The sequence below is a fragment of the Pinus tabuliformis genome, chromosome 5_2 (assembly GCF_031772625.1).
Source record: "Pinus tabuliformis cultivar Carrire ecotype Pingquan chromosome 5_2, CPIR1, whole genome shotgun sequence".
Taxonomy (NCBI): Eukaryota; Viridiplantae; Streptophyta; class Pinopsida; order Pinales; family Pinaceae; genus Pinus; species Pinus tabuliformis.
In genome coordinates, this window is record NC_142306.1 from 861,106,421 (window position 1) to 861,130,039 (window position 23,619).

The 23,619-nt window shown below is 36.4% G+C and overlaps 1 protein-coding gene across 1 annotated transcript; it reads left to right on the plus strand.

The window, feature by feature from the left end:
* The first annotated feature begins 22,838 nt into the window (after window positions 1–22,838).
* LOC149162027 (uncharacterized) lies at window positions 22,839–23,321 on the plus strand. Its single transcript, XM_089435071.1, has one exon. The coding sequence runs from the start codon at window positions 22,839–22,841 to the stop codon at window positions 23,319–23,321; it is 483 nt and encodes a 160-aa protein (XP_089291197.1).
* The last annotated feature ends 298 nt before the right edge of the window (window positions 23,322–23,619 follow it).

Here is a 23,619-nt window from a genome sequence, read left to right on the forward strand (position 1 = left end):
TGATTTGCCATCTAAGGAGTGTGACCTTTATAAGGTTTTCCTCTTAGTAATTTAGTCTCCTCAAATAAACTTAAATTAATATTCAAACACCATAAGTAACCTTAAGAAGGGTTTGCGTCCCATCTTTGCGATTTGATCTTGATTTCATGCACAAAAATTGATATTGATGGATCCACAAATTCACCCTAGGATGAATGTCTTCCTTGAATTGAAATCATTCCAAATTGATATTCTTGCTTCCCATTGTTCAAATCCCTAGCTTTGAAACCATGTTGAGAAATATAGGGCATCAAGTTAGAGTATTTATTAACTTGATTCCTCTTTCATCCTTAACATTTTCTTGTGACTTATATTAGGAAATTTTCATCACTATTTAGTTATCTTCATCATCAATATAAATGCCAATAATAATATCACAATGCAAATAAAAGAGCACCAGATGTAGGTTGTTAGCCAAGGACAAAAGAGCAAGAGGGGAAACCAAAAAAAATATATCTTCTTATAAAATCTATCCGATGAAGACTTCTAGGACCAATACCCAAACCAAAACAAGTGATGAGCCAGCCAAACCCCAAATCAATTCTCTACAAAATAGACCGAGGAAACAGGTCCAGGTCTTCCTCCAATAACTCACACATGTGAGTCACAAAAACCAAAATATCACTTCTTTGCTGATCTCCAAATTTTCACTTCTCCTTCATCAGAAAATTCGTTGGACCAGATGCCTTCTCCTTTGCTTGGATATAAGATGAAATAGATTGAATGTTGTCCATCCAAATGAGCATAGTCCATCTTCTTTTATAGGATTCTTAGGAAGCGAATTATCCTTCACTAGGCTGACATGTAGCTAGTTGGCTGACCCATCACTTGAAGGCTTCTGGACTCCAAAAAATACATTAAGAATATTTATTTCTTGTTACATGAGCCCTCAAAGGGATAGTACATCATGAACTTGACCCTTTGACTTGTCAAAAATACACCTAGAGCACACATTGAGTGTTTGGCCTAGGACCACAACATGGTGGGCTAGAAACCCATTTTAATAATAATAATTTTCTTTTACAAAATAAATTATTTTTCTTTTCTTTTGACAAGTACATCAATAATTACATTTTCTTTTGACAAGCTCATCATCAAGTCACGACCCAAGCATAATAAATGAAGAATGAACCTAGTTAATTCTTAAACAGTCTAAGCTTGAGGAGGTGTAATTCGGTTTCAGTTCCCACCAATGTTGATCCAAGTTGTGAATAATCTATACAAATCGATCTTGCGAAAAAAATGGCAACATAATGATGGGATTTGAACAAGAGATATTTTTATCTTGAAGACTAATTGAGGGGATAAGTAGCTTCTATGGATTGAGACAGGGGCCTGTTGTCTCAGATTGAATGACACAAAAACCCTCTCTACACATTGAAGCCCCCAATTTACTTTCAACAAAGTGATTTTATTTAGCTACAAGGATTAATTAAATGGCATGAAGGGGAATTGGTGAGGGAACTATGGTTCAAAAGATTGGTTCAAGAATTAATTGGAAGATGATGAATGAAACAACAAAAACAGTGAGAGAGAAGGAAACATGGAGGGACAGAGAGAGTGGAGGGGGAAGAAGAGAGATACAAACATAGAGAGCTAGAGGTGGAGAGAGGGAGATATGATGATGGGGAAGAGAGAGAAATAAAGAGAAAGATGGTGCGGGGATAGAGATGGAAGAAGATAGAGGGAGAGGAAAAGAGAGGGAGAGCGAGAGTGATGGGGGAAAGAGTTAGAGGGACAGCGGGGGAGTAATGTAGAGGGAGAGAGAGATGGATAAAGGGATGGATACTGAGAAAAGTATGGAAGGGGGATAGAGAGGGAGAGATAAGCAAAGTTATTAGGGGAAAAGAGAGAGAGTTCGGAAGAGGAAGGATAGAATGGGGGGAGAAAGAGACAGAATAATGCATGGGTTCTATAATCTATGCATGGTCTTGCCAATATTGAGCTAGGTGAGAGAGGAAATTATCCCAGTCTCAAGAATGTGTGCATGTTATTGAAAATGTCTATATGTTCTCAAGAACACATGTTCATTCTTAAGAAAATGTGGGTGCTTTTTTTGTTATCATTAATGATGCATGCTATCCACCAGGATAGGAATTTAATAGACTATAACATATTCAATAAGGAATTTGGCTTGATTGTGTCTATTTTTTTTGTAGACAATTTTTAAAATGTAGTCCTTCATTACTCCATTTTCATTCAAATTTTGGACTATTTGATTCTATTGAATCATTTTGAAGTGTTCTTACTCAATTTGGATACCTTTTCTATATCTTTTTCACATTGTTATGAAATTCTTTCCATGCTTTCCCCATCCTATATTGTATTGAGCAATTTGTAGGTTTTTCCACTGCATTAGAATTTTTTTTGTAAATGCAGATAATTGATCGGTAAATTTTTATGGATATTATATTGGAAAGTTTTTCACAATAGACCTACTGAAATGTATTATAAAATATGAAATCTACACTATGAGGATTTATTTCTCCTTACATTTATGGATATATTAATTACTATTTATTGTGTAAGCATAAAAATTATAATTATGCAAAAAATAGCGAAAAAATAGGACAATCACTCATAAACTACAATGACACAATATATGACATAGGAAACACTTTCAGGAGAAAACCCAACTGGAAGGTGACACTACTTTTTTCTCTCTTTCTCTAAATGGAAATGGATGTAATTAAAAAAAGAAGTGAGACATGTGGCCCGTGCATTACTACAGTGAATAAACCATTTATTGTTTCTCTCTCCCTATACAGTCTCGACCAATCTACTCATATATGGAACAAAAATGCACTCGAACACAATGGAAACCCTTTTGCTCCTATTGGCCTAGTTTTAAGACAACCCAATAGCCTACTAGTGGTTAAGTTTCACTCCTTAAACTAGTAACTAGAGTTTCAATATTGGCTCTTCTAAAATCCTTTTCATCATGATCACTTTTAGAGAAGATTTTCCATGAATGATGGGGGCTAATGTGCCATCCTCTCAAATCATGCTTGTAAAAACAATAATGTGAACTTTTAGGTGGCATAAATCTTACTTATAGACTCTGATTAAGGTGATTATTATGAAGTTGGAAAGGTATTTGTGTGTAGAATAGTGGTAGGGGGTTCATTATTAGGTGACAAAGTTTTACTCCAATAAAATTGAATTTCAAGCCTCAAAATTCCTTTTGAAGGTTTAGGACCTAAAATTTCTAAATTAGGATATGCTAGTAAAAGTGGTTTGGTCAGATAATTCCTGTTAGAAAATCGAAAAGGCATAAATATTTTCTTATACTTGATAATTACTTTTGATTTTATTGACTTCTTATTAGGTTTCCTTATATATTCTTTATTTTAGTTCATCAAGAAATTGCCAAATAAAAAGCACATAAAACAATGGAAAATATATATATATATATATGCTCGTAGCTACGAAAAAACACCTCTCTAGGGGAAAACCCAACCAGTAATTCTTCCTTCAATAGTTTTCCAGATATATTGCAAGAATCTAGACCTTGACACAAACTTTCCTCCACACCAAGTCAACCTTACTCTTCTCTTGTAGACGATACTTCTTGACCCAGTAGGAGCAACAATGATAGCACTTTCTTTGACCTAGTCACTTCTATCTTGCCTTGGAGACTTAGATCTTCACTAGAATACTTTGATCTTCTTTTAGAAACTTCAATCTTGACCGAGTACAACTTCCTGAGGCAGCAGCACCCAACAACATCAACTTCAGCCTATAGTGGCAGCAACATCACATGGAAAATGGTTACGGAATCAACAAGAGAAATTCTATCTCCTATAATGGGGCATGAGAGAGAGATAGTTGTACCAAAGTTTTGATTTCCTTTCTTTCCTTCTCCTAGACCAAACTTGCACTTCCTTTTCCTCCTTCTTCCAATTCACACTTTTTCTAGCTTCAAGAGATATCAAACATCCTTATGAGAGTGTGCTTCAAATGGAGTTTGAATTGCTTCATTTATAGTCCTCTAGTGAGGTTGAATAACCCTCTTTGAGGCTGACTTGATCATATTAAGGCTTAATTGGTGTGGAGGCACCATAATTCATATTTGACTCAATACTTAACCTTTTTACATGATTCAAAAGCCTAATAAGGGTCTCTTCAAAAGTAAAATGGCTCTATTGACTCAGAATATATCCTAGAAGTCCTCAATGGGGACTTTGACCTAAAACATGATGACCCAATCATGAAACCCATGCTTTAATAATTCATAATAATAATAATAATAATAATTATTATTATTATTATTTTCTTTATTCTTTTAACAAGTACATTACAAGATGACTCAAATACATTAAATGAAGACTAAACCTAGTTACATTTTCCTACATTCCCTCTTAACTAGGGATGTATTCAATATATAAAAATACAAGGAAGATCTCAACTATATGAACCATGAAGATCTTAATGCATCACAATGCCATGGACTAGATTCCTGACTAGGGAAATATATCCAAATGGGAATAATATAGACTCAAGCTTTCAACCTCTCTAAGTGCCATGAAACTTACTTACTAACCATCAACCCAGGGATCCAAGGGTATATCCAAAAATAGATCCAATAACCAACACCACCTTTCTAACTTCGATACCTAAACATCAACACAAAGTGTCGACTAGATGTCCTCCTAGGCAATGCTTCACTCGCAAGGCCTCAATAGTCCTTGATCCAACATATCAAGGATAACCAATCTCTCCCAATCAAAGTGATTGGTAACTAGCATGCTATCAAAAATTCTTTGAGAGATTTTCTTGTAAAAACACAACCCCAATCAATGATATGCTTTCACATGTACATACTTAAATAAAAACCTATGGGATCTTCCAAACAACTGATGTTTTTCCTCATCATAGAAGGAAAATCAACTGAATATTTGACAAAATATTCCTCGATCATAAACTTTTATCTCCTACTTAATATACAACAACATATCCTCCAAAAATATTTCTCCAATAAAAACTATGCCCTCCCTCACAACCAAGGAGATATCCAAGCTCCCACTTAATCTCAGGGAGATTTTCAGGCTCCTTCTTAATCTAGGGAGATTTAATTCTTTACTTTGACATCATAAAATCTTTTGTGGCTTCTAACTATTTCATTAGAGTTATCATTCCCATCACCAACCACGTCATTTTTATCACATCAACAAACATCTTCACCATATTGCAGATTTGTACCTGCACAACTTAGATAACAAGTAAAAACAAGTTTATAGAAGCATGAAGTTAGTTATATGAGAACTACAGAAGCATTTCAACCTTATATATATATATCATATACAAAGTCAAAGAAGAGACACATACTCTTCAACATCTTACTAGGGACTTTGTCATAAACTGTAGACTACTTCATAACAAATTTCATTATATCTAGGGTTTCAATGTTTCTTCCAAAGGTATGGCATAACTTATCACATAGAAAACCGTAGAAACAATCCAAACAAATATAGATCAACAAATCATCTAACAAATTTCAAAATTCATATGTTAGACTCTGCACTAGGGTTTCACATAAATTCTAGATATCATATATGAGAATTAGTTAATCAAAACCAACCACAGCTTAGTCATCAACATGACTAGCTTCCACTAGGGCTAGTTTCAAACCCTAGAGTTTTAATCAAAACATCAATATCAACTAGACCTTAGATTTCAATGATCTTACACAAATATAAAATTATTGCATTGTCATCATACATCATATATTTTCACTTCAACTAAATTTTAACTCCAAAATCCTCGAATTTCACAAATACTAACATCCTAGAGAAAAAAATGTTGACTAGGGCTAATTCCAAACCCTAGGATTCATGATCACCAATAAACATATCAAATCATACATCTAGGGCTTCATCACACATAGACATTTCATATCATGTTTTAGTCAAACCTAACTTCACAAATATCAATAAGAGTTATACAAACAAACTTGATTAGACTAGGGTTTGATCAGACAAACATGCATTCCAAGGAAATAATTTGTACGACATTATAAGGGTCTTGCCTACACATTTCACCAAACCCTAATGAGTTAGCGTTTCAGTATAGGAACATAGCAAACCCAAAATTATCAATACTTCAAAGGTTTAGGATTTTAGACATTACCATTAAACCCTAACAAGTTAGGTTTTCTTGATCATACCAAAATCCCAAACATGACATTATCAATAAAAACTCCAAATAAAATTTGTGAGTAACCCTAAGTAGTTTTAGGGTTCCAGACATTTACATTAGCATACCCTTAGGTTAGGGTTTTCAAAGAATCTATGTAGGGTTCTGTAAAATCAATTAAGAATATGAGTGGGGTAGATTTATCAAATTATGAATCACCCAAAATAAGAATCGATAGGATTCAGTATAACTAGACATAACAATGTTAGTAACAGATTGTCAAATGAGTAAATATTTAAATAAATCAATTTTTTGTAGTTTAATGCATAAGTTTGACAACCCTTACTTTGGGTGGCTCACTTCCATACTCCTTGAGGGTATAACATATGTTTTTCCTAATTAAGAAATTAGAGGGAAAATGGTGATTAGTATTTAAGATAATCAAAACTTAAACGAGCACATGAAACCAAAAAATGAAAGGAAATGATAAGATTATCTTTGGGAGATGTTGAGGGATCCCTCCAAAGCTTGAAACATACTTACAAAAATAATAGAAACATGTATTTCCCAAAAATATGTTAAATCCATAAATTCTAAAACATCAAAAATACAAAATAGAACATCTAAGACTAAAATCAAAGGACTTAGTAGTGCAAGTTAAAATCTCTGGATTGTTAGGATAGTCACTCCTACAGGGACCCTTCCTATGACATTGATAGCATTCTACCTTGGACATGTCAACCTTCATTTTTGGTCCTTTTTATTTTTTGAAGTTTCCTTTATGTTGAGTAATGTAGGCATTTGAAACTCCTAAAGAATTGGCAACTAGTGACATCCTTAATTATTCTTGGCTGTAGGTAGTCCATAGTTCTTCAAACATAGGATCTTCCTTCCATCTATTAAGTCCTGCAGCAAATGCACCCCAAGTAGGTGATAATACTAATAAAGCAGTGATCATGAATTCTTCGTCTGGAGAAATTTAATCAATGACCAAAAGATCATTCCTAATTCTTTCTATGTTCACAAAGAAGGAGGATAGTATATCTTCTTTAGTCATATTTGTGGTCCTTAGTTCATTCTTCAAGCTAGCTATGTGACCAAAATTCTTAATAGTGAATAACTTTGAAAAGGCTTCATACATTTCCTGAGCATGATTGATGTTCACTATAAATGGGACAAGGTTTCCATTATACGTCTACCATTAGAGTCATGGCCACCATTTATAATTCTTTGAACTTTACTTTGTCAGCATCGCTGGAGTCATCAATAGGATTCTTTACTTTTCATTTTACCAAGTATAGAACCTTTTTCTTCTCAAGGATGAAGTCAATCCTCTTCTTCTAAGACCTGTAGTTTGAGGCTCCAATTCTTTTCTCTCCCTTGATAGTGTTATACATTGTCTTTGAATAGTAGACTTCCACCATTGAATAATACTTTTGAATGATTCCTTGATCAAGTGCTTGAGACTATCTTTTTCTTCTTTCTTCACCAAAGCTCTCATACCATGTTAGAAAATCAAAAAGGTAGAAAGATTTTCTTATACTTGATAATTACTTGATATTTTCTTGATTTCTTATTAGGTCTCCATGGATCTTATTTCTTTTAGTTCATCAAGAAATTACCAAAGAAAAAGCACATAAAAAAATGGACAATATATATAGGCTCACAACTAGGGGAAAACCCAGTCACTAATTATTCCTTCAATAGTTTTCCGAAGATATTCCAAGACATTAGATCTTGACACAAAATTTCCTCCACACCAAGTCAACCTTCCTCTTCTCTTGTAGATGATCCTTCTTGACCTATCAGTAGCAACAGCAGTGGCAATACATTTTTTGACCCGATCACTTTTATCTTTCCTTGGAGACTTCGATCTTCACTGGAATACTTTGATCTTCTCTTATAAACTTCAATCTTGGCCCAGTACAACCTCCTAAGGCAGAAACACCCATCAATAGAAACTTCGACATATAATGGCAACACCATCACACGACAGCTAGCTACAATAGAAATAAGAGAACTTCGATCTCCCAAACTAGGGAACGTGAGAGCGAGAGTTATACCAAAGTTTCAATTTTCTTTCATTCCTTCTCCTAGACCAAACTCACACTTCCTTTTCCTCCTTCTTCCAATTCACACTTTTTATAGATACAAGATATATCAAACTTCCTTTTGAGAGTGTGCTTCAAATGGAGTTCGAACCACTTCTTTTATAGTCCCTTGATGAGGTTGAACAACCCTCTTTGAGGTTGAGTTGATCATCTTAAGGCCGACTTGGTGTGGATTCAACATAATTCATATTTGACTCAATACTTAACCTTTTTACATGATTCAAAATCCTAAGAACTGTCACTTTAAAAGTACAATGACTCTAGCGACTCAGAATAAGTCATAAAAATCCTCAATGGGGAATTTGACCTAAAACATGTTGACACAAGCATGAAACCCATGCTGCATTAAGTGATAATAATAATTATTTTCTTTATTCTTTTCACAAGTAAATTACAAGATGACTGAAATTAATTAAATGAAGACCGAACCTAGTTACATTTTCCAAGAATTCCTCCACTTGTTGCACTTTAAAAGCATTAGGATGGATGAAAAAGAATATAGTGATGCAATATGGATAGTACCTCCTAATTTTGGGAGGATTTTGGTGCCCAAAAGCTTCTCTTTAATGACGTGAGGACATTTTTCCTCGACCTTCTATTGGGTGTACCATTTAGCCTTGGCTAGAAGCTATCATTTGAATCCAATTCTCCAAAGTTCATTCTGCCCCTTGCTTGTATTTTTTAGCCATTTCTACAAATATATAACATCTGTCAAATATGACTAAGCATTTGGTACCAAATATTCTAAATAAGGTCTAACCTATTCCTCTTCCCAATCTGGCATGGAAAGCTCATAAAGGTTCAAATTTTTTACATTCACCATTGAGTAAATGCACATGCATGTGTATAAATTATCATAATAGGCATTATCTCACACCTTATCCAATATATCAAAGTGTCCATATCATGGAGCATTGATTTTTTTACTAGGACCTTGTAGCCACTCTTTATTCACCTATAACCACACTTTGTCTTACACCTCAAAATACTTCTTTATTTTCTATTGATCATGCTTGGATTTGTATTTTTTGTACGACTACTATAGTGTCTCCTATACCTCTATATGGATTTCCCTCATCTTCTCAACAATTTTTTTTACCCTTAAGGCATACCCTTTAATAGGATTTGTTCGTCATCCTTGTTTTCCATACGTAATATCCAAAGGTGAAGGTGTAAAATATTCAAAACAAGTTTGAAATGGGGACTTACAAATAGAAGTGTGGACTACATTTTTATAAGAGTGTTGTATATATACCATATCTTTTTCCTATGTCTTCAAATTCTTCTGATTGTAACCCCTGTAAAGATGCATCGAATTCCTATTGACTACTTTTATTTTCCCATCTTTCTGTGGATGGAATGTTATATATCTTTTTAAATTTTTGTCCATATTCTCCCATAATGTAGTCCAAAATGAGCTATAAAAATTGTGTCTCTATTTGAAATGATGCTACTCCATGTATCCCAAAGTGCACCCAGACTAGCTTGAAGAACAAGTTCACTAATTATGAGCATTAGAACATGCATCTTTCTAGGCCCATCAATTACCACAAATAGGTATTCATGTCCCTTCTTAGTTGTTGGTAAACTTACCACAAGGTCGACGTACATTCTTTCCCAAAGACAAGTGGGTACATGAAAGGGGTGATATAGACCTTGTTTCTTGTTACTAGGCTTCTTAGTACAATAAATCATGCATCCTATTATGAACCTAGTTACCTCTTCTTGCATGAGATGCAAGTACACATACCTTTGGAAGTTGGCCAATATCTTCCATACACAAAGATTCTCCGCAGCCTTGCAAGTGTGATCTTGTCTGATCAACTGCAATCACTCACCTTTAGGAACACATAACTTATATAACCTATAGAGTAAACCATTCTAGAAATTATAGTCAATTTTTCTATCACCATCATGTACATGACACTAGATTTACAACTACTAACATGCATCCTTAAAGTCCCCATCCTATATGTATGTCTCTCTATATGCATCACTTGTGAAAGGATGCATGTGCATAAGAGTTCCTAGAGTTATGATGTTTGATGTGGATAGACTTAAAATCATTGCAGTCAACTTGTTTATTCTCTCCTTCTTGTACTTGATCACTAAATGAAACTATTTTAGAAACCCTATTGACTTGCAATGATTGGTCAACGATAGTTTACTCTATGCTTGTAGTTATTATAGTCATTGATGATCTTTTTGGATTATTATTTCCTTGTCCATTGTATAGTATTTCCACTTCTTCGTAGCTTGCACCATGGAATAGAGCTTTTTGTTGTAGGTAGATCATTTGTGAACTGGCCCATGAAATACATTAGAATGGTTTCATACATGCCTTCTTCCCTACATGAAGACCACTTCCATAGGATACCCACTTGCACATGTCTCTACTTTGAATGGATCTTCCAAGTTCAATAATGCCAGAACTGGTGCTTAATTGATATTCATTTTAAACTCTTGGAAGCCCCTTTGTTGGTCCTTTCCCCACTCGAAACTCTTACAAATCATTGTTATGACATGAAGTGGTGCTTCTATTGCTAAAAATGAGGCTATTAATTTCCTCAAGTACTATGCTACGTCGACGAAATTCCTAAGCTCTAAAAAATTAGTAAGCATCAACTACCTCATGATGGCCTCTACCTTGGTAGGATCTATCTTCATCTCTCCTCCACCAATCACATACCCTAGATACACCAAACATTATTATGCAAACTTACACTTCTTGAGATTTACTAGCAATTGTTGATTCTTCAATGTCTCTAGCACGTGCATCAAATGTGAGATGTGCTCCTTCGAGATAGGATTGTAAACTAATATATCATCAAAATAGACAATAACAAAGTGAGTCTATAAAAGGGAAAATTCTATCAGTTATTAATCTGATAAATGTAGTTGATGCATTGTGTAGGATAAACATAATGACTAACCACTCATACAAAACTTGCCAAGTTTTGAAAGCAATTTTCTAAATATATTTTTCTTTGGCTTGAGCTTGGTGATATCCAGAATTTAAGTCTCTCTTGGTGAAGTATTTTTCTTGTTGCAGTTAATCCAACATATCATCTATCTTCGGAAGGGGGTACTTGTTCCTGGGCATAATTTTGTTTAATGCCATGGTTGGAATTTTTCCCAGGGAGTTTTGAACGGGTGTCCTTTACACCTCAAAGTGCCTTAACAAAACACTAAGCATGTCTATTTTAAAATAGGGCCTCCAAATTTTTGATTTAATTATAAATAATTGTTAGGTGGATGCCATGAAGCTAACCTCCATACAATATTTCAAAATATTCATAGTATACACAAATTAAAGACTAGGAGTTATTTTCAAAGTATTTTAATTTAATTATGAATAATTATAAAGTGGATGCCTTGAATCTAAGCTCCATAGAATATCAATATTCTGATAGTATACACAAATCAATCAAAGACTAGGATTTAATTTCAAATTATTTTAATTTAATCACGAATAATTATTAGGTGGATGTCATGAATCTGACCTCCATAAAATATTTCAAAATAATTTGAGTACTATACACAAATCAAAGAGTAAGATTTATTTTCAAAGTATTTATGTCATTAGTTTATGCAAGTTAAAAAAAACAATTTAATAAAAAAAGAAATTATTAGTTGGATCCCTAAAAATTTGAACCTTGAATCTTATAGTTTACATAATACTTCATGACAAAGGAATTATCAATTTCATTGTCTTTTCCAACTATACATATTTTAAATAATAAAAATTATAAGTAAGAGATTGAAAAAAAAAAGAGGTTGGCCGCAAACCCACTCACCTACATCCACAAACCTACGCAATTGAACAACCAGTGAACTTTATTGGCAACTATTTGGAGGAACTGAACTGGTTGGAGGAGCTTATAGACTTACGCATCATCTCACTAATTTTTATTTCGTGAGTGTGAATTTGACTCCCCAATGGGGACAACCCATTTTCGTAGGTAACGGGTCAAACGCGGATTTCGCTTGATCGCTCATTGCTATTTGTTCGCTGCATCGCTTGCTGTTCATTGTTCCCACCAGTGATCAAATTTGAACACATCAGAGCCCTTCAAAGGGCCTCTGGCACGTCACAGAAGTAGGGAGAAAATTTTACTAGTCAAAAAAAATTTAAAATTTGAATTTTTCCATTTTAAAAAGAAATTGGAATAATATTATAAAACTTTTTAAGAAGGGCTGTTAAGTTGTCAACTCGTCTGATTTTTTTTTTAAATTTCATTTTTTATGAAATCCAGACTTTGAGAATTTCAATTTCCAACTATCAATGCATTGTGCCTCTATCACAAATTACAATAGTTAAACTTGTAAATTTCCTTTCTCAACTGATGTTAAATCCCATTTTAGAAACAACAGTTTCTGAGTTGCTCCCATTTAAAAAACAGCAGTTTCCTTTTGAATTGCATTTTCTAATTTGGGCCTAAAGCTTTCCATGCTAGCTTCAATGAAATAAAGCTAGATTCAAATGGAATAAAGCTTTCCATGCTAGATTTTACAGAAAGTCGGTGACGATCGAGATTAGGGCCAACCAGTGCAGAACGAAGAGGAAAACATTTTGGAAACAAAAGTATTTCAGTGAAACACATTAGGTTGTTCCTATGTTGAATGGATGGATGAATTAGCTCGTTTCTCTGTTGAATGGATGCATAAGGCACAGGAGATCTAAACTTTCTTCATATTAATATGAACAGCAATTGGAATCTCTAATTTTTCTGGTTTTTGTTTCAGTGATTCGTTTGTTATTTGTAGGTGTTTGTGGATTAACATTTCTTTGTCAATTTGTTTTTAATTTCTTTATTCCAGCTTCGAGGGTAGAGCATTGGGTGCAAAGCGCCTAGTGAATAGTGACAATACTACTGTAATTTCTTGATTCCAGTGTCTAGGGCAGAGCATTAGGTGCAAAGCACCTAGTGAATAGTAAGAATACTACTACAGAGTCGTACTTTTTAAAGGTACTGTATAGTGTGGTGTTTATCGATTTGATTTCTTTGTGAACAATAATTCATCTAATTATTTTCAAAATTGGTAAGGTGATTTGTTTGTTCATTCATTGTTTTCAGCGACTTTGTTGAGAGTGTAGGGTGGAGAGTTTCTTGTACAAAGGTTCCGGTGAGCACTGTTTCTCTCAAACAATATCATTCTAAGGTACCTTCCCAACTTGTCTAGACTTTTCTCTAGACTTCTACTCCTATTCTTCATGATTCCGCTCGTATTGGTGCAATCTCTTCAATGAGCAATTATCTCACGAGAGAGCTGCATTTTTTTCAAATTCTGTCATTATTATTTTTATCTATTACTAATAAAAACCATTAAGGCTTTGATAGCTTTCGATTTGATAATGGTAAAAATCATCGCGGCTTAATAGATTTTCATTTATAATTCTATGTGCTCAGCAATAGCAAGGTGTGGTTATACTATGTTTTAGAGTTTTAAATTGAGATTTGGTAAAACAATTTTGTTGGATTATGTTATTTCAATGATCCATGTTGTTATATCATGTTTTGGAATTTTTACTTAGAATTTAGCAAAATCATTTTTATTAGATTATATCTTTTATTTATTAATATATAAATAAATTATCTATATATATATATATATATATATATATATATATATATATCTATATATATATATATATATATATATATATATATATATATATATATATATATATATATATATATATAGATTCAATGAAAAATCAAACTATGATTCTAATAAATTTCTGCCAAACAAATTTGATGGAAAATATCATAAAAAACCTAACAACATAGAATAGTTACACCAGCGCTTCACAATCAATAGTTGTAAGTGTGAGATGTTACAACAGATTCAATTTTGACAATTTTACTTATATGGAATTGGAAGAACTGAGGTATTGAATTAAGCATTGTACTAAATACTGATATAGTGAAGTTATAAAAGAAACTTTGATATGCACAGGAGAAACAATCTATCATAAACATCTTACAAGCTAGAACAAAAGTTTTCCATACAACATTGCTGGAATTGGAGGTACTGTATTGAACAATGTACTACATACATACACACAGATATATATATATATATATATATATATATATATATATATATATACACACACACACACGATGTGCTCAGTGGAAAGATTCTATCATTAAGTAAAACCGTTAATCTCGCAAAGTCTCAAACAACAAATCCATAAACAATACACATTAACCTCACAAATTCTCAAACAACATATAAGAAACGACATGCTAAGCATTGGAGAATTTTTACATTTGAACTTGGAACTGTTGTATAAAAGAAAAGTTCAATATATAAAAAAATGAAGCTTTTCAAATGTTGGCAATGGAAGATTTTTAGAAGATCAAAAATCATGCCTTGAGTTTAGATTAATTACCATATGCAACAATTATATATTCTATTGTAAATGCAGATTAGTAGGTCTTCAAGCTATTCTTGTTGGAAGGGAAGTCTAGTGAGAGGAAACATCAATTCCTACTCCAAATAGATTAGTACAAGTTCCTTCTCAAGGTGAATTAGTACAAAGACAAAGAAGTAATGATACAACAAGATAAATGTCAAACCACAAAAGCAAAGGCAACAAGACATTACAAAATATGCATGATAGAAATTAGTTGTGGTAAGGGAATTCCTGGCCCCCAAGAGTAGAATTGTAAGTTGTTGAAATGAAACAGATAAAGAAGGGCAGAACTTCCATTTGCATGAAGCCCAAACAACAGAGAATGCAACAAACATGTTAGAAAGGGGCCATTCTTGATGTTGTAAGGCAAGGGAGAAGAGTTTCTTTTATCAAAGAAAAAAAAATGCTCTGATGTGGTAAGCATGTTTTTCTTAACTTTGTGAGTATTATCATAAAGTTTAGTTTAGTTGGGTAAAATTTAAGGAATAACTCTTCAACTAAGGTGTTGAGTGTGGGTGAAGGTATTTATTGCACCAAAGATACTCAATTAATCCCAGAAACTATTGGAAACCTGTTTATATGAGAAAAATGGCCCAGTTACTCCCAGAAACTTGAAGAAATCTAGCTATCTGAGCAAAATGACCCATAGATGGCAAACATGTCCTATTGGGGAAGTTAAATTGATGTAAAATATAATCATTCCTTAGAGCAACAAGGAGTTCCATCTCCTTAGATACTTTATTCAAATGCCACATCTATTTTACTCATCATTCGAAACTACCAAAAGCACTCTTTCAGTCCAATGTAGCATGTTTGTAATTACAAATCCCATTAACCATAGTTTGATCATGCATCGAAAGAATTTCCTTTTACTATTTGGATAACATTGTATTTCTTACACATATTTTCTTCACTACCCGTATCAATTTAATATGGCAATTTCCCATACCACATCAAATGACTCTTGGCATAGTGGAATTTGTACTGTGAAATCATCTTATTGAGGCTCTTTTGCCCCATGTTTTCTTCAACTGCATGTTGAGATCTAAAGTTTTTCTTTCATCTCAAACTAATTCTTTTTTGGATGTTCTTACACCAATCTCTGCGTAATATAATAGTAATTCAAAGACAGAAAACATAACATTTGGCGAACATAAATGTTATGAACACATTTGCCCTATCACTTGTTAGTTACAATGCGTATGAAGTGTACGATGAATATTAGACTTGCAGATGTGTTGGAAGGGGTTATTGTTCTTGATAAAATGAGGAATATCTTGTAGCTTGCAACATTGTAAAGGCATTGAAAACCAATAGTATGTTGTCTTTGAACTCAATATTAGTTCCAAACTATTACCGATTCACCATGTGTTAAAAAAAAAATTGAAGATAATTTGCTATTGTCAATTGAATTGCTTCTTTTTTTTATGCTTTTCATTATGGAAGGGTGACCTGAATTTGCACCCTTCTAAATAAAATTAAGACATGCCCTTCAAATTTGATCACTGGTTCCCGCACAATGCGTTTACGCAGCAAATATCAGAATCTAAGAGTTATATATATATGAGAAATTATATAAGAGAAATTAAAAATTAAAAATTAAAAAAATAAACAATAAACATTTTCCTAAACTTAAATAATAAAATTTCACATACCAATAACTTTTTTTATCAATAATATAGATTTTGGTTTTCCATCTTCGCAATATAAGTTATATTACGTTATATTATTATCTAATTAAAATAAATAAAATGAACCATCAAAATTTATTCATAAATAATTTTTTATTAGAATTATATATATATATATATATATATATATATATATAAACCCTTATAAATAATTCCATTGCTATATTTTTCTCATAACAATTCTGTGAATGATGCATTTGCAGGTGAGCGAATTCTTGTGTTCGAGTTCATTTCCAACGGGAGTTTGTATAATCGACTTCACACGGAGAGAGGTCTCGCAAGTCCATTATCTTGGCCATCCCGTATGGACAGCCCGTCAGGTTGCTGTGGCAATGTAATACCTTCGTGAAGAAGCAAGGCAATACCTTCACGAAGAAGCAAGGCCCCTGATATTGCACCGTGATGTTAAGTCTGCAAATGTTTTGCTGGTGGACGATAACTGTGCTAAATTGGCTGATTTTGGACTGTCAAAGCTACGCCCAAAAGACAATCAATTTATAGTCACTGTTGTTAGAGGGAGTTATGGTTACATGGATCCCCAATAGGTGAAAACACGAAGATATTCTGCTAAAAGTGATGTGTATAGCTTTGGTGTGCTTCTTCTCGAGCTAATTACAGATTTAAAAGCACTACATGAAGACACACCTCTGGCAGAATGGACTCAACCATATCGTTTCAAAGAAATTGACATATTCATGACAATTGTTGATCAAAATTTGATAGATCGCCATTCACACGATGGGGCTATAGAACATGATCCAAATTGCTAATCTCTGCTTATGCGTCATTACTGAAGAGACCTTTACTGAGGAAGATTGTGAATATGATGCAGAATCGAACTCAATTCGAGATCAATATATTACAGAATGTAAGACCTGAAGCCTTGTGTTTAGTAACTTTTGAGTTCGAATTTTAGGGGAGAGCGACCAGCGTGATGTACCCAGATATAGTAAAATGCTACTCGAGTAAGTTCTGAAGTTAGGTAAGAGCGACCAGGTTAATGCACCCATATATCTTACAGGCGCACTCATTTGACTGATCTTTCATAATGACAGTGAATAACTTTGTTAAACCCTGGACAGGTTTTATTATATGAATCACAGAGGACCCATGCATGCTCTCTCTTTTATGTATACTTCAAACAAACAATCAGGTTATCAGTCCGTCGCTATTTCCTATATAAAAGGAAGGAACATTATGTTTCCTTTCAAAACAAAGAGTGTATAATTTTTATTTTTTTATTTTTTTATGTTGGAATATATAATATTTTAGAATTTTATTGATATAATTTATTTATTTGGAATAGACGAAATAATAAACATCCTCGTTAGACAAATAAAAACGATGCAATGAGAAATTGATACTGGTTCGATAATGGAGTCTTAACCTAACCTGTCTAGGGTTTAGGTTTTCCTCTGCTGCAGACGCACCGTTCTCCATTAGCTCGTTTCGGGCGACACTGTCCTGTTGAGGGGCAGTGGGTTCGGGAAGAATGGGTGCCGAGGGGTCCAGTGGGACCCCGTCGTTCAAACAAGTGGTAGCGCATTCGCAACCACAAAAGGCTACGGTGGGAGTGAGAATCGAGGGTCTGAACAGTAAGATGCTCAGCAGCAAGAGCAACAGAGAAAAAAAGCAGCCACATTCTGACAAGAGAGACAAAGCCACAGGCGTTAGGAATACAGTAAAGGGAAACACTGCAGACAAACAGGACAAGAATGATGACAGAACGCAGCCATCAGAAAATGAAAAGGAGAAACCCACAAATGACAAAGAAGGGAAAGGAAAAGGAATAGTCTATCCGGAGAAGGAGGGGGAGACAAGCGCAGACCCCAAAAGAACCCACGTGAACAACAATGCTTGCAAGCCAAAAAAAGAAGACAGTCTGAGGATAGCTATCAACGACCCTGAAATCCAAGCATACAGGGATCACATGGCTGAACATGCCATCATCTGCAAATTCATGGGCATCTGGCCCTCTGAGAGAACCCTTTGTCAATGGATACGACAACAATGGAAACCGAAAGGGGACGTGCAGCTGCACTTAGGAGCCAAAGGTTTTTTCACAGTTGTTTTCACCAGTTTAGAAGACAAGGACAGAGTGTTTGAGGGAGGCCCTTATTTTCTAGCAGCAGCCGGGCTCTACATGAGACATTGGAAGCCAAACTTTGTACCAAAGAAGGAAACTTTCACTCAAGTGCCTGTCTGGATCAGACTCTTCTCCCTACCCATAGACTATTGGGGTCTTAATGCCCTGAAACAAATCGGGGACAAGCTTGGCACCTTCGTCAAAGCCTCAGAAGCAACCATGCAGAAAAGATACACCACCTATGCGAGAATTTGTGTTGAACTAGATGTGTTAGGAGCGCTGCACGAGGGAGTTTGGCTTGATTACAGGGACGAAGAATACTTTCAGGCGCTAGATTACGAGCAAATACCCTTCAGATGCCGGAAATGCCACAAACATGGACATCTAGTAAGGGACTGCCCCTTGAGCAAAAAGGAGATAGAAGAGGAAAAAACACAGACTACCAGAGATAAGAATAACTTCATTAAACCCAAGAACAGGCAGAGAGCCATTAGAAGGAAAAATGGTAAAGGGAAAGTAGATAGGAACTATTTCAGCAACCCCTTTGAGGTTCTAGATCTAGAGACGGACTCGGAGGAAAAGCAGCACACTCCCCACGGGAATACGAGGCAAGAGAAGCAGGGACAACCCACAGAAGAAGAAAGGCCGGATGCAACAACAGCAGGGGAGGTCCTCATGGCCGACAGAGTCGTCGAAACGGAGGAGGAGACAGATATGCAAACAAGTGAAGCAGGAAGCGAGGACTGGGAGTTGGAAAACACCCTCGCAACGGATGGAATGGACCTAAAGGCGCTGGTGGCAAGCTGGAAAGCCAAGGGAATGGAAGCAGTCCCAGAGGAAGAAATAAGGAAGGTTAATGACCTGTTCATCGCACGGCAGAATGTACTCATGGAGAAACAGAAAAGTAAACTTGGAATAATCAAGGGAGGATCACCACACTACCAATTGCAGTTGGGAAGAATTTCCGGCCCAAGACACAAGCGCCGACGGGGCCGGAAAACAAACATAGAGCAGCTACAGGAACTTGGCGAAATGTTAATCAATGCTGGCTTGATTAGGCAGTTAGATGAGTACTCGTCCTTCCAACAAAATTGTTAACTATGAAGGTCATCTCTTGGAACGCCAGAGGAATAAGTAGTCAGGCCAAACAGAGGGTCCTAAAGCGAATAATGGGGAAGTATAATCCGGATATGCTGTTTCTCCAAGAAACCAAATGCAACAGTGAACTCATAGGCAAGCTACGAAGGAAGATAAGCAGGAATCTTGAAGTTATGGAGATTGAAAGTAAGGGACGCGAGGGAGGCCTTGCCACCTTTTGGGATACTCGAAGGTTTCATCTCTTAACAGCTGAAGCCAGCAAGCACTACCTGGCTTTGGAGATGCAGCCAACAGGTAACTCTTCTTCTTTCATCTGTATTAATGTCTACAGTCCCCAAAAGATAGAAGATAAATTTTGTTTTCTAGATTCGCTCACCAAACTCATAGAAAGACACCAGAATGCCAATTTCATCCTGGGGGGAGACTTCAATATGATAACCTCCCTCCTGGAGAAGAAAGGAGGCCTAAGAAGACTACACAAGGATGGAGAGGCCTTCATAAGCTTCATAGAGAATGCAAAACTGGTGGATGTTTATCCCAAAAGCGGCAAATATACCTGGAACAATAGACGGGGGGGAGATAGGCTCATTGCTTCTAGATTGGACCGTTTCTTAATTTCAGAGAATCTGCTACTGGAAGGAATAGACGTAGAATCAAACATCCTCCCCAGTGGAGGATCAGACCACTGGCCGGTCTCTCTTGCAGTTGAGATTCAGGACTCTCCCAAAAACAAACCCTTCCGGTTTGAAAAATTCTGGATAGAACACCCCTCTTTCCTAGAAATGGTAGAGAAATGGTGGAAAGAGCCCACAAGGGAGGAAGGATCCAAAATGTTCACTCTGCAACAGAAACTAAAAAACATCAAACTTAAACTGAAAGAATGGAACAAACAAGTCTTCGGAAATATCTTTCAGGAGAAAGCAATCATCGAAGAGAAACTGGAACTAATACAAAAGGAAGGCATGGAAGGCCGCAGAGAGGAGGAGACAAGCAAACTAGAAGAGGAACTCACGCAGCAATGGCACACCAGGTGTAAACAGGAAGAAACTCTCTGGAAATAGAAATCCAGAATTCTTTGGCTGAAAGAAGGGGAGCAAAACACAAAGTTCTTCCACAGATCAACCATGGATTACAGAAGTGCTAATAAAATCCTGGAGTTAAAAGATGAGGAGGGGAACCTCATAAGAAATCATAATGAAATCTCAGCCTCCCTCAGAAATCACTTCAGCCTCATAGCGCAGGAGCCAGACATTAATAGGGAGGAAGCCATCACAAAGATCACTGAAGTAATTCCCAGAATGATTACTAAAGAACAGAACTGGTCCCTCCGAAAAACAATCACAATGGAAGAAGTTGAGGAGGCTGTCAAAAGCATGCCCAATGATAAAGCTCCGGACCCGGATGGCTTCACCATCAACTTCTACAAAGCATGCTGGAACATCGTCAAGCAAGATATATGGGAAATAGTGGAAGACTCCAGACGATCCAAGACCATTCTCAAATCCTTAAATTCCACCTTCATAGCTCTTGTTCCTAAAATGGAAGCTGCCAATACTCCGGAAAAATTCCGGCCTATAGCTCTTTGTAATGTCATCTATAAAATAATTTCAAAGGTCATTGCAAACAGGTTGAAAGCTATCCTTCCGGGCATCATATCTCCGGAACAATCTGGCTATGTGGAGGGAAGGCAAATCATGGATAATATCTTGCTTGCGCAAGAGATGATTCACTCTCTTTATTCCCAAAAAGAAGCAGGTATGCTCATGCAGCTTGATCTCTCCAAGGCTTATGATAAGGTAAGTTGGTCTTATCTGGAAGCTGTGCTTGTAGCTTTTGGATTCAGCAATCAGTGGATCAAGTGGATTCTAGCCCTCATCAAGTCACCTAAATACTCTATCCTTGTGAACGGGGTTCCCTCAGCTCCCTTCCAACCAACCAGAGGCATTAGGCAAGGCGATCCCCTCTCCCCCTTTTTGTTTATCATCCTCATGGAGCGACTTGGCAGACTAATAACAAGGAACAAAGAAGAAGGCATCGTCAGAGGCCTTCAACCCATTAGAGAATGTCAAGCCACAACCCATCAACAATTCGTGGACGACACCATGTTACACGGTATCCCTACTGTCAAAGAAGCCTTAGCCTTCAGAAATATTCTTAATCTATACAGCCAAGCCTCAGGGATGGAGATCAACTTCTCCAAATCTACTCTATTCTTCTTCAATACTCACCCTTCCATTCAGTCTCACCTTTCCCGTCTCCTTGGGTTCAAAATTGGATCTCTACCCTCCAGATACCTTGGTGCCCCCCTCACGCTGAAACCATGGCAGAAAGGGCACTGGGAGAAAATTTTAGCCAGTTTGGAAAGGAAAAGTAAACACTGGACTCACCGAGCTTTAAACTTTGCAGGCAGACTAATTCTCACAAAGGCGATTTTGCAGTCTATTCCTCACTATATGCTCTCTATCCTCCTGGCACGAAAAGGGGTCTTAAACCAAATTCGCGCCATTCAGCGCTCCTTTCTGTGGAGTGGAAGCAGCGAGAAGAAAAAATGGGCTCTTGTGGCCTGGGAAAAGCTATGCAAACCAAAGAACAAGGGAGGGCTAAATCTAGTTGATCCAGCAACAGTAAATAACATCTGTGGAGCCAAGATTTGGTGGAAATGGATCTCAGATACGAGTCTTCCCTGGGCCACTCACTGGAAAGAGAAGTACATGCCAAACAGCAACAATCTAGACATAATCAGGATGCAGATCACCCGCAATGGCTCACCAATCTGGAACCACGCTCAGGCCAATAGAAGCATAGTCCAGGATCATAGCTTCTGGGAGATAAGAAATGGAAACAATGCTCTCTTTTGGGAAGATGCCTGGCAACAGCTTCCCAAGTTGGATTCCCCTCATCTCCTTCCCTTGAAACAAAGTCAGCAAGCGGCAGGCAAATTCACTGTAAGTCAGTACTGGTCGACCAACAATGCTGACCAGGATTGGAGGCAGTGGACAGCTTTTGATTTAAATAACAATGAACTCCCTCAGGAAACTCTACAAGATTTAAATCAACAAATTTCAAAAAGGAAAATTAGAACTGCAACCGAGAACGACAAGCTCAGATGGGGGCCTAGAGGGAACGGGAACTTTTCTCTGAAAGAGGCCCGGAACATCATAGATGAGGAAGGACCACCAAACATTCTACCTTAGGCAACTAAGGTGTGGGACAGTTTGCTTTGGCCGAAAATAAGAACTTTTCTATGGCTATTAATGCAGAAGAGGACTCTCACCTGGGAAAACCTTATGAAGAAAGGCTTCAGTGGACCATCCAGGTGCCCTATGTGCACTAAGGAGGAGGAAACAATGAACCACCTCCTTAACTCCTGTGAATGGGCTTCTAAGCTCTGGGAATGGATGGAAAGCATTCTTGGAGCCTCTGACCGGAACAGGGATTCAATACAGGAAACTATCTCCAACTGGAGAAGCAAGTTCTCAAAAGTGAACAGAGTGGAAAGCATCTGGAAATCTGCCCCCGGCTTTATAGTTTGGACCATCTGGAAAGAACGCAACCACAGAATCTTCAAAGAAGAAACTAGAAGCCTAGAATTTGCAAAGGAATCCATCTCAACAAATATCAAACAGCTCATACAAGCCAAGTGCAAAGCTGAAGCTGAGGAAAAACCAACTATTCAGGATTTACGAATCTTAAAGGCGTTTCAATTGGAAACTGTGCGCCATCAATCAACAGGGTGAGGCTCTAACCAACCCGCTTCAATTTCTTCAATGTGGCAACGACCTCCTATGGGAAGCCTGAAAATGAACTTTGGTGGTGCCTCTCGGGGAAACCCTGGTATAGCAGGCATTGGGGGAGCTGTCCGAAATCAAACAGGGGAAATCATTCACATTTTCTGCAGAGCTTTAGGTGAAGCCACTAATAATGAGGCCGAGTTTGCTGTGCTTGAGCAGAGCTTAAAAATCCTAAAAAATCTCAGAAGGGGAAATCTAATAGTCGAAGGAGATTCTCTTCTGGCTATCATGGCGGCTAAACGCC

Excerpts from the sequence above, each read along its gene's own strand:
- LOC149162027 (XM_089435071.1), top strand. The coding sequence starts at position 22,839 with ATGCAGAAGAGGACTCTCACCTGGGAAAACCTTATGAAGAAAGGCTTC.